Source organism: Ursus americanus, chromosome 1 (assembly GCF_024610735.1).
Source record: "Ursus americanus isolate L20-20 chromosome 1, mUrsAme1.1.p, whole genome shotgun sequence".
Taxonomy (NCBI): Eukaryota; Metazoa; Chordata; class Mammalia; order Carnivora; family Ursidae; genus Ursus; species Ursus americanus.
In genome coordinates, this window is record NC_142127.1 from 105,593,245 (window position 1) to 105,605,809 (window position 12,565).

The 12,565-nt window shown below is 47.7% G+C and overlaps 1 protein-coding gene across 8 annotated transcripts in view; it reads right to left on the reverse strand.

The window, feature by feature from the left end:
• Positions 1-12,565, reverse strand: part of HDAC4 (histone deacetylase 4) — a 299,563-nt gene that overhangs the window by 153,152 nt on the left and 133,846 nt on the right. For 7 of the 8 annotated variants that reach the window (XM_045793967.2, XM_087864893.1, XM_087864895.1 and 4 more), the window contains one exon: positions 8,672-8,743. The exons of the other annotated variant lie outside the window; for it this stretch is intronic. In XM_045793967.2, the coding sequence (XP_045649923.1) occupies positions 8,672-8,743 (72 nt within the window). The remainder of the gene's footprint in view (positions 1-8,671; positions 8,744-12,565) is intronic. 8 annotated transcript variants of the gene reach the window in all.

The window sequence follows — 12,565 nt, forward strand, 5'->3', positions numbered from 1 at the left end:
TAAGTTTCAAACTCTGTTTTCTTGTAGGATGTAGTTTACAGTGGGTTAGAAAGACCAGGTGAGGAGTGATGAAGGCCCTTCACTCTAGCAGCTTCTGAAGGACCCCTCGACGTGCAAGCTTCGTGACCAGCGTCACACCCACCACCACGCACGCCGCCTTCCTTGCAGGCTGCCCATGGGCGTGGCTTCTGCCCTGCAGACTCCGACTGCCAGTGAGGCGGGAAACACAGCATCGTCTGACTCTGACCAATGGGAATCTGGCTACCAGGAAGTTAAATGACTTGCTTCCATGTCACGCTCCCCAAGACACCATTTCTCAAGTTGGGTGTTTACTCCCAAATCAGAGGAGGAGAAGAGGCCCACAGGGACTGTCCCAGGACCCTGAACGGGCTCTGTTACAGTCAAGTCACACGCTGCCTTCACTGTGTCTGTCAATGGGATGTGAAGAGATGACATCTACCCAGGAACTACTAAAAATCAGACACATATATGTGACCCTTTTAAGAACCCTGCGAAGAAGGCATTGTTATCCCCATCCATGAAATGAACGATCAGCCTAAGGTCAGAACCAGTGGGTCAGCAGGACCCCAGATCCCCTCAGTACGAACCTGAAGCCCATGGACTGTCTCACGCTAAGCCAGGGGGAATCCCATATCAGGACTCAGCAGGCAGGGCATCCTTCCCAAGCCAGAAAATTAAACTGGAGCCCACCTCTTTCTGGTCCACTTGTAAACGACACATACTTAACCATTTACCACCTTTCACAGCATATACGGGGCTATCTGGAAAGTCTCTTCCTCTGTCCCACACCTGGGGGAGCACTAGGAACCCGCCTTAAGACGTCCAAACACAAGCACTCCGTGTTTAAAGGACAGTAACACTGGCAGTGAGCTCAAGGGAAAGTGAAAATCAGCATGGTTTACTTTACAGGGCTGAAATTAAAACCTGAGCATCTCAGAGGCTATTTTGAAGCCTCCCTCCCTGCACCTGGGTCAAAAGTCAAGGCATGCAGAAGGAGGGTGGAGAAGCATGAAATCAAAAGACAGAGCGGGCTGTGAGCATCACCGGTCCCAGGGACACGGAGCGCTGGAGCGCTGCCCAGGGACATCTGCAGGGAAGCAACAGGAGCTTCGTGTGTGGGGAGATGCCAGAAATGACCCTTGGCAGACCACGGAGAATCACTATGCAAAGAAGGACATCACTTCTGCGACACCTCCAGCCTCTGTTTAAGGGGACCGGGGAAGGTGAGGCGATGAGTAGGTCTGATGGGGGCCCAGGCAGAGGCAGGGGCCCGCCACCTCCCCATCCCGACTGGTGCTGCCCATGGAGGGGGCGGGCAGGGTGGCACCCAGGGAAGCTGGGGTCCAGGAGGTGCCACAGAGCCAAGACCACTGAGACAGAAGCCTCCATGCGTGGCAAAGGCAAGGGTCCAGCAGTGCGGTCTTGAAACGCGGGCTTGGGAATCTACGGTGCACCCACACCCAGGCCTTTAGGAGGTATGCTTTGCCCTAAATAAGGCCGAGCAGCCTGCACAGGATAAACGGTGCCCAGGCTCTGAGCTGAGATCCTGGAGGACGCTAGAGGGGGGCTGGACGAGGGGGTAGTTACAGGAGAAAAAAAAAAAAAAGTTTCCACGGCCATCTAGATTTGGAAAACATTGCTTAAAACATGATATTTAGGGAGGAGGAGTTAAGATGGCGGAGGAGTAGGAGACACCTTTTTCAGCCGGTCCCCCGAGTCGAGCAGGATAGGTACCAGACCAGCCTAAACAACCACGGAATCAGCCTGAGACGCAGGAAGACGCATCTGGATCTCTACAAATGAACACCTCCAGCGCTGAGTATTGAGGTACGAAGCAGGGAGCCATGAAACCGTGCACAGATATCGGAAGATAAACGGAAGGGGGAGGGAGCCGCCGCGTTCGGGCGCCAGGAAGCGGCAGCCACTTGCACGGGAGAGCGGGCAGACTCACGGACCGGCACCCGCAAAACAGCAGACTGAGACCGTGAGCCGGGTGCGCGCGCCACCAGGCATCTCGCGGAACACCGGAATCCCGGTGCGCTCACTGGATCCAGACTGAGACCGGGAGCTTCCGGAGCGCGCGGGGCGGCGGGCGGCTGGCGGCTGGCGGCGTTAGAAACACAAAGGACAGAGACTCGCCGGCCCTGGAAGTGAGGGCTGGGACGCCGGGTGTGGGGCGCACATCCCGGGACGCTGCAGGGTTGAGCAGCACCAACAGTAACAGAGTTAAAGTGGCCAGAACATTAGTAGAGAACGGGCTGCAATCCCTCTGTTCTGTGACAGAGGCTGAAATTCGGCCACTGCTGCTCTGACTCTCAGAAGAGGCACAGCAAACCGCCAGGAAAAGCCGCCAGAGAACAAAAGCCTGGAAATACCGGCTCAGAGTGCCCATCCCCATCCCCCCTCGCAGGGGACACGGAGACTCTACCCAAACAGGGCTGCCTGAGTATCGGCACGGCAGGCCCCTCCCCCAGAAGGCAGGCTGAAAAATCAAGAAGCCCACAACCCGGGCGCCTGGGTGGCGCAGTCATTGAGCGCCTGTCTCCGGCTTAGGGCGTGATCCCGGCGTTCCGGAAAGGAGTCCCTCATCGGGCTCCTCCGCTGGGAGCCTGCTTCTTCCTCTCCCACTCCCCTGCTTGTGTTCCCTCTCTCACTGGTTGGCTGCCACATAAATAAATAAATAAAATCTTTAAAGAAGAAGCCCACATCCCTAAGATCCCTATAAAACAAGGGGCATGGCCTGGGACCCAGTCAATAATTTGGGCTCTGGACAACCCCGCAACCTCTCCTCATCAGAATGACAAGAAGGAGAAGCCCCCCCCAGCAAAGAAGAGACAATGAGTCTGTGGCCTCTGCCACAGAAATAATGGATATGGATGTAACCAAAGTATCAGAAATGGAATTCAGAGTAACGATGGTCAAAATGATGAGCAGAATTGAAAAAACTATTAACGAAAAGCTTACTGAGAATATAGAATCCCTAAGGACAGAAATGAGAGCGAATCTGACAGAAATTAAAAATTCTATAAGCCAAATGCAGGCAAAACTAGAGGCTCTGACGGCCAGGGTCACAGAAGCAGAGGAACGGGTTAGTGAATTGGAGGATGGGTTAATAGAGGAAAAAACCAAAATAGAAGCTGCTCTTAAAAAAATCCAAGCCCACGAATGTAGGTTACGAGAGATAACTGACTCAATGAAACGATCCAATGTTAGAATCATCAGCATCCCCGAGGGGGTGGAGAAAAACAGAGGTCTAGAAGAGATATTTGAACAAATTGTAGCTGAAAACTTCCCTAATCTAGCGAGGGAAACAAACATTCGTGTCCAAGAGGCAGAGAGGACCCCTCCCAAGCTCAACCACGACAAACCTACGCCACGTCACGTCATAGTGCATTTCGCAAATATTAGATCCAAGGATACAGTACTGAAAGCGGCCAGGGCAAAGAAATTTCTCACGTACCAAGGCAAAGGCATCAGAATTACGTCAGACCTGTCTACACAGACCTGGAATGAGAGAAAGGGTTGGGGGAGCATATTTAAAGCTCTTTCAGAGAAAAACATGCAGCCAAGGATCCTTTATCCAGTAAGGCTGTCATTCAGAATTGATGGAGAAATAAAGACATTTCAGAATCGCCAGTCACTAACCAATTTCGTAACCACGAAACCAGCCCTACAGGAGATATTATGGGGGGTTCTATAAAAGAAAAGGCCCCAAGAGTGATACAGAACAGAAAGTCACAGCCAATACAAACAAAGACTTTACTGGCAACATGGCATCATTAAAAACATATCTCTCAGTACTCAGTCTTAATGTTAATGGCTTAAATGCTCCCATAAAACGTGACAGGGTTGCAGATTGGATAAAAAGAAATGACCCATCCATTTGCTGTCTACAAGAGACTCATTTCGAACCCAAAGATGCATTCAGACTGAGAGTAAGGGGATGGAGTACCATCTTTCATGCAAATGGACCTCAAAAGAAAGCTGGGGTAGCAATTCTCATATCAGACAGATTGGATTTAAAACTAAAGACTATAGTTAGAGACACAGAAGGGCACTATAGTATTCTTAAAGGATGTATCCAACAAGTGGATATGACAATTATAAATATATATGCCCCCAACAGGGAAGCAGCAAGATACACAAGCCAACTCTTAACTAGAATAAAGAGACATATAGATAAAAATACGTTAATAGTAGGGGGCCTCAACACTCCACTATCAGCAATAGACAGAGCACCGGAGCAGAAAACCAACATAGAAACAAGAGCTTTGAATGCCATACTTGACGAGTTGGACCTCATAGATATATATAGAACACTACACCCAGAACCAAAGAATACTCACTCTATTCTAATGCCCATGGAACATTCTCAAGAATAGACCATGTTCTGGGACACAAAACAGGTCTCAACCGATACCAAAAGATTGAAATTATCCCCTGCATATTCTCAGACCACAACGCTCTGAAATTGGAACTCAACCACAAGGAAAAATTTGGAAGAAACTCAAACACTTGGAGACTAAGAACCATCCTGCTCAGGAATGACTCGATAAACCAGGAAATCAAAAATCAAATTAAACAATTTATGGAGACCAGTGAGAATGAAAATACAACAGTCCAAAACCTATGGGATACTGCAAAGGCAGTCCTAAGGGGGAAATACATAGCCATCCAAGCCTCACTCAAAAGAATAGAAAAATCTAAAATGCAGTTTTTATATTCTCACCTCAAGAAGCTGGAACAGCAACAGAGGGACAGGCCTAATCCACGCACGAGGAAGCAGTTGACCAAAATTAGAGCTGAAATCAATCAAGCAGAAACCAGAAGTACAGTAGAGCAGATCAACAGGACTAGAAGCTGGTTCTTTGAGAGAATCAATAAAATTGACAGACCACTGGCAACACTTATCCAAAAGAAAAGAGAAAGGACCCAGATTATTAAAATTATGAATGAAAAAGGAGAGGTCACAACAAACACCATTGAAATTGGAAGGATTATTAGAAATTTTTATCAACAGCTATATGCCAATAAACTAAGCAATCTGGAAGAGATGGAATCCTTCCTGGAAACCTATAAACTACCAAGATTGAAACCGGAAGAAATTGATTTCTTAAACAGGCCAATTAATTATGAAGAAATTGAGTCAGTGATAAACAACCTTCCAAATAACAAAACTCCAGGCCCGGATGGTTTTCCTGGGGAATTCTACCAAACATTCAAAGAAGAAATAATACCTATTCTCCTAAAGCTATTTCAAAAAATAGAAACAGAAGGAAAGCTACCAAACTCATTCTATGAGGCCAATATTACCTTGATCCCCAAACCAGGCAAAGACCCCATCAAAAAGGAGAATTACAGACCAATCTCTCTAATGAATATGGACGTCAAAATCCTCAACAAGATACTTGCTAATAGAATCCAACAGTACATTAAAAGGATTATCCATCACGATCAAGTGGGATTCATAGCTGGGATGCAAGCGTGGTTCAATATTCGCAAATCAATCAGCGTGATACATCATATCAACAAGAAAAGACTCAGGAACCATATGATCCTCTCAATCGATGCCGAAAAAGCATTTGACAAAATACAGCATCCTATCCTGATTAAAACCCTTCAGAGTGTAGGAATAAAGGGTACATTTCTCAATCTCATAAAAGCCATCTATGAAAAGCCTACTGCAAATATTATTCTCAATGGGGAAAAGCTGGAAGCCTTTCCCTTAAGATCAGGAACTCGACAAGGATGCCCACTCTCGCCACTATTATTCAACATAGTACTAGAAGTCCTTGCAACAGCAATCAGACGACAAAAAGGGATCAAAGGTATTCAAATCGGCAAAGAAGAAGTCAAAATGTCTCTCTTCGCAGATGACATGATACTCTATATGGAAAACCCAAAAGAAGCCACTCCCAAACTATTAGAAGTTATAGAGCAATTCAGTAACGTGGCGGGATACAAAATCAATGCTCAGAAATCAGTTGCATTTCTATACACGAATAACGAGACCGAAAAAAGAGAAACTAGGGAATCCATCCCATTTACAATAGCACCAAAAACCATACGTTACCTTGGAATTAACTTAACCAGAGACGTAAAGGACCTATATTCTAGAAACTATAAATCACTCTTGAAAGACATTGAGGAAGACATAAAAAGATGGAAAGATATTCCATGCTCATGGATCGGAAGAATTAACATAGTTAAAATGTCCATGCTACCCAGAGCAATCTACACTTTCAATGCTATCCCGATCAAAATACTGAGGATATTTTTCAAAGAAGTGGAACAAATAGTCCTTAAATTTGTATGGAAACAGAAAAGGCCCCGAATCTCCAAGGAACTGTTGAAAAGGAAAAACAAAGCTGGGGGCATCACAATGCCGGATTTCGAGCTGTACTACAAAGCTGTGATCACAAAGACAGCATGGTACTGGTACAAAAACAGACACATAGACCAATGGAACACAATAGAGAGCCCAGAAATGGACCCTCGGCTCTTTGGGCAACTAATATTTGATAAAGCAGGAAAAAACATCCGATGGGAAAAAGTCTCTTCAATAAATGGTGCTGGGAAAATTGAACAGCTACATGCAAAAGAATGAAACTTGACCACTATCTCACACCATACACAAAAATAAACTCCAAATGGATAAAAGACCTCGATGTGAGACAGGAATCCATCAAAATTCTAGAGGAGAACATAGGCAGCAACCTCTACGACATCGGCCAAAGCAACCTTTTTCATGACACATCTCCAAAGGCAAGAGAAACAAAAGATAAAATGAATTTATGGGACTTCATCAAGATTAAAAGTTTCTGCACAGCCAAGGAAACAGTCAGAAAAACTAAGAGGCAGCCCACGGAATGGGAGAATATATTTGCAAATGACACTACAGATAAAGGACTGGTATCCAAGATCTACAAAGAACTTCTCAAACTCAATACACGAGAAACAAATAAACAAATCAAAAAATGGGCAGAAGATATGAACAGACACTTTTCCAATGAAGACATACAAATGGCTAACAGACACATGAAAAAACGTTCAAAATCATTAGCCATCAAGCAAATTCAAATCAAAAACCACACTGAGATACCACCTTACGCCAGTTAGAATGGCAAAAATAGACAAGGCAAGAGACAACAATTGTTGGAGAGGATGTGGAGAAAGGGGATCCCTCCTACATTGTTGGTGGGAATGCAAGTTGGTACAGCCACTCTGGAGAACAGTGTGGAGGTCCTTTAAAAAGTTAAAAATTGAGCTACCCTATGATCCAGCAATTGCACTACTGGGTGTTTACCCAAAAGATACAGACGTAGTGAAGAGAAGGGCCATATGAACCCCAATGTTCATAGCAGCAATGTCCACAATAGCTAAATTGTGGAAGGAGCCGAGATGCCCTTCAACAGACGACTGGATTAAGAAGTTGTGGTCCATATATACAATGGAATATTACTCAGCCATCAGAAAGAACGAGTTCTCAACATTTGCTACAACATGGGCGGCACTGGAGGAGATAATGCGAAGTGCAATAAGTTAAGCAGAGAATGACAACTATCATATGATTTCTCTCATCTATGGAACATAAGAACTAGGAAGATCAGTAGGGGAAGAAAGGGATAAAGAAAGGGGGGGTAATCAGAAGGGGGAATGAAACATGAGAGACTATGGACTATGAGAAACAAACTGAGGGCCTCAGAGGGCAGGGGGGTGGGGGAATGGGATAGACCGGTGATGGGTAGTAAGGAGGGCACGTATTGCATGGTGCACTGGGTGTTATACACAACTAATGAATCATCGAGCCTTACATCGGAAACCGGGGATGTACTGTATGGTGACTAACATAATATAATAAAAAATCATTAAAAAAAAAAAAAAACCATGATATTTAGGGGCACCTGGGTGGCTCAGTCGTTAAGCGTCTGCCTTCGGCTCAGGTCATGATCCCAGGGTCCTCGGATCGAGCCCTGCATCGGGCTCCCTGCTCAGCGGGAAGCCTGTGTCTCCCTCTCCCGCTCCCCCTGCTTGTGTTCCCTCTCTCGCTGTGTCTCTCTCTGTCAAATATATAAAATCTTAAAGAAAAAAAAAAGGCATGATATTTAGAAAGATCACCTATGGAATGAAAGACATAATCATGGCTAATGTTCTTTCGCTAATAAAAGAAAAGTAAAAGGTGCCTGGGAGACAAGGTCACTGACAGGCGTCGGCCATGAGAAGCCTGGGCGGAGGGGAAGGTGTGACCTGCCCGCTGCCCTGTGGCCCGCTGCCCTGTGGCTGCCAGCAGCCAGACCACGCCAGGCAGGGAACATCTGGCCCCAGCTCAAGCTCAGAGCTCTTGCCCACAGATGCCCCTATGGATCAGGTCTTGGGGTTACGTCTCAAACGAGTAGTTGACATCTTTGGGAAGAACACACCTTCCGCAACTCAAGACAGAGAAGATCCCCAATTCTCTGCGTCTTAAGTGGCATCAAGCCAACGCCCAATTTGCTTCCACGACAGACGGCCTATTTCACCCAGGAGAAGGGCACGGGAGTCAGACGATCTGGTGGCCCACCTGTTCCCTCCAGACCCCTCAGTGCGCTGGGGCCTCCAAACAGCCCTTCGGGTGAGCCCGAGCACCCCCAGGCCAGGCGTGCTGACTTACCCGTGCTGGGCATGTGGTTCACGCGGGCAGGGGTCAGCAGCTCCACGGGCTGGTCTCGGCCAGAAAGTCCATCTGGAGGACAGAGAAAGCATTGGGCTTCAGAAACAGCTCTCATTTCCATGAAAATCCTTCACACTCAGAGTCTGCAAGGAGATTCCTCGCAAACAATGCAAATGCACGTGTCCTTCTTACTTTTAAAGGAGAACAGGTTTGATTCCATCACACTTTATTTTTCTTTGCTGAATCAGAAAATGAAAAACCCCTTGCAAAACCACCAAAATAGTCCCCAAGTGAAACATGGCGAACAGCAATTGCAGGCCTACGGCCGTCCATCCGGCTTGGCCGTTCAGGGTCACTTCTGTTTGGCAGCCACGTCATACCTACTTGTGTTTGTCAGAATGGCTTTTCTGCAGAGACCACGAGCAGTAAGATGGTCAAAACACAAGAGCCACTCCTCCTCTTCCCAGATGCTGACAAACGGCCTGGGGTGTTAACAGAAACACAGCCCTGGGAGGCCCAGCCGAAAACAGCTATGGGGGTGCCTGGGGGGGCGCTCCAGGAAACGAAGACACCCAAACATGCTCTCAGAAAAATACTTGGCCAGGTACTCACAATGTAAAGAATCATTTCTTTAAATCCACTTTTCGCCTGGATTCGGGCCCTGTTTCTCTCTCTCCAGGCTGAGTGCAAAGATGGAGCTGGAACCCGGCCACCACCTAAACCCAGAGCAGGCTGCTTTTAGCCTGAGATTTTCCATATTCTCGCAGATAGAAAAGAAAGAAAACTCTGGCAAAACTTCCAGGAATCACACTTTTGGTTTAAAATTAGCTCCTGACAAGTGGTGTAAACCGAACTGCAGTGACAGGCGCGTCATGAGGACGCTGACGTGGCGGTCACTCTCGTGACTGATTTAAGGAGAAAGCGCTGGTTTCGCAGAGCGGCCACGAGCTCCCAAGGCAGACTTTCAAATCACCGCAAAGCAAATAACATCTGATCTACCGACTGAACCAGAACCTCGCTTTTCACCCAGAATGGGTAACCCCTTGCACCCCCTTCACGTGTAGTGTTACACAACGTGCCCTGTGTGTCTCTGAAAATGTTCACAATCCAAGGACAAAAACAACCACCCCGAGGAGATCCAAACATGAGCTCTTGAGATCGGAAGACCCCCAAGGAAGTGAGGGAAAGGCATGGGAGGTCTTCTCAGGGGCCCGCCGCCCCACACAACTGGGAGAATCCACCACGGGGCATCTGAGACTCCTCTCCCCAAACCACCAATGTACCCCAACAGTTATTAGCAGTCACCAGACGCCTCTGGGGCTAAGACAGTCCAGGCTCCCTGAGAGAGGAGGACCGGCCGGCCGGGTCATACCTTAGAAGCAAACACTAGGCCCAAACATTCACTCCAACTGCGTGCACGAGGGCTTCTCCCACGGACCAGGACCACCCCTGACAGCCCAGGGGCTGACCTGTAGGCCTAACGCTATGCCACATGAGCGCCTTCACTGCCATTCAGAGAGAGGCCTTGAGACAGTAATGGAAAAGCACTTTGGAACCTTTATTCCTGAAAATAAATAAGTGAAATTCATTTTATCTATAAATAAAGTTTCATTTTCAAAAATACAAAATTGTTAGAAGTATATATTTTTTAAAAGGAATCCCACTGTAAATACTTTCAGACATCAGAAGGCCCCTCTGAAAACCCTAATCTAGCTGCAGTCTTCCAGTGGGCAAGGTCAGGAGCAGGGGGCTCGGAAAACCGTCCCACTCGGGGCTCTGCAACTAGGTTCAGGGGAGCGCAGCCTCCAGAACGAGAAACAGTTTGGAAACCAAGAAGCCGGCAAGGGGTCCTGAGGAGACTCCGAATTCCAGGAGGAGTCAGCGGCAGCACCAGGCCAGCATCCTAGCTTATACGAAGACCTCTCCTCGAGGTTGGGATTGAGCTGTTTATGTCTGCCCCAAGCCCCAAAGGTCTAATTACTCCAAAGCCAAATACATAAATGATGCATCGTAATTCACACTGAGGTGGGAAGTACATCAGATCTCAGCGCAATCAATTCAGAGTAGGAGTTAAAAGATATGTGGTGATTAGCGTATCCAAAAGTATCGCCCACGTGTTTTAAATCAAGGTATGGCTTCGCTGAGTCGCTCCTCCACAGAAATTCTGGACCTGGGGTACAGCCCACTGAATGGCCAGCGAGACATCAATCACAGGTATGCGCTCGCGGACCACCAGAAACTGCCGCTGTCTGATGAGGGCACATTCGTGGGCTGAGGCGGGAAGTGCTGTGGCCTGAAGAGTGGAGGGGGCACGGCCGATGGCTACAATGCATTTCCACTTCTTTCTTCTCCCCCTGAGCTCACCGAGTCTTCCACGGAACCCACGGAGAAGGTCAAGCAGGCTCCAGGGACACGAGCCAGGAGAACCCGGGCCGCCCGCCACAGGGACAGGTCATGAGGCACACCGTGGAACCCTGCGTGGCTGCCACCCCAGGACAGGGGAGCCCCCCACTGCCCCACCCCAAAGAGCTCGGCCAGCCCACGCTTGCACAATGTGGAGCAATTTCTGTGACAACTGCCACATCATCTGTAACACAAAACACCAAAAAGTTGCCGAATAAAAAGCTTCAACCCCTTCCCTGATGTATATAATTAAAGAGGATCTGCACATTTAATACAAAACTGTATGTTTCTTGCACCAATAAAGATATTACATGAAAAATCCACACGCAGGTTACCTAATGAGATGGGGAGGAGAGATGAGGGCAGGAGTGGGGGCAGGGAGGGGAGAAGGGAGGGGAGGGCAGTAAAGGGGAAGGGAGGGCAGGGGGAGAAGGAGGAGGAGGAGGAAGAAAGAGGAGGGGAGGGCAGGAGAAGGGGAGGGGAGACGAGAGAGGAGGCACGCAACGGAGAGAAGGGACAGGAAAGGAGAGGTGAGGAGGGGAAGACTTACATACAGAATTGGGAGAGCCTCCTGTCCCCACCTTACACACTACTGTCCTACCTGGTGGGGACCCAGAGTGTCTCATTAAGGTGACATCTGCCCTTCCCCGAGGGCCTATGACACTGAGCATCTCCCCACGTACTTCCTGGATGTTTTGAATTAAAGTCTTGGGACCTTTTTAAAAAAAAAAAATGGCTTGTCTTTTTCCTGATTCAGGGGAATTCTTCACAAATTCTGACCGTGGATTCTCTGGAAGTTACATGTGACAGACACCATCTCGGAGACTGCCTTTCCTGACGGTCACATCCGTCAGTCTTTTCATAGCTCACGCTTCTCTCTTGTGTCAGGCTGAAGAAAGTCTTTACTACCTGGAGGCTCACCTGCAGGTCCTGGGGCCTCCCCTTCACGTGTCTCTCAACTCTCTACTCTTGACTCTTGTACATGGTGTGAGGTGGGGGTCTTTGGTTTTTTTCAATGAGGACAGCCAAACGTCTGATCAACATTATTAAGACCTCTTACTTTCACTGCTGGCCAGCACACGAGTTCTGTCAGACATCAAATCTCTGTCCTGTGGCCAATTTGTTCACACCTGTGCCAATAATCATACTGTCTAACTGCTGTAATTTTACAAAATCTCTTCATATCCAGCAAGGCAAGAGTCCCCGTTTTCTTCTTCAGAACCATCTTGGGTGATGTGGGTCCTTTACCACATAAATTCTAGAATCAGCTTGTCTTCCAAAAGACAGAAAGAGAAAAGAAAAGAAAAGAAAAGAAAAGAAAAGAAAAGAAAAGAAAAGAAAGGAAAGGAAAAGAAAAGAAAAGAAAGAAGAGACGAGAAAAGAAAAGAGAAAAGAAAAGAGGACTGGAGGGTAAGGAGGAGGGGACGGGAGGGCAGGGGAAGGTGGGGAAGGGAGGAATGGGAGGGGAGGGCAGGGGACTAACTAACTCTG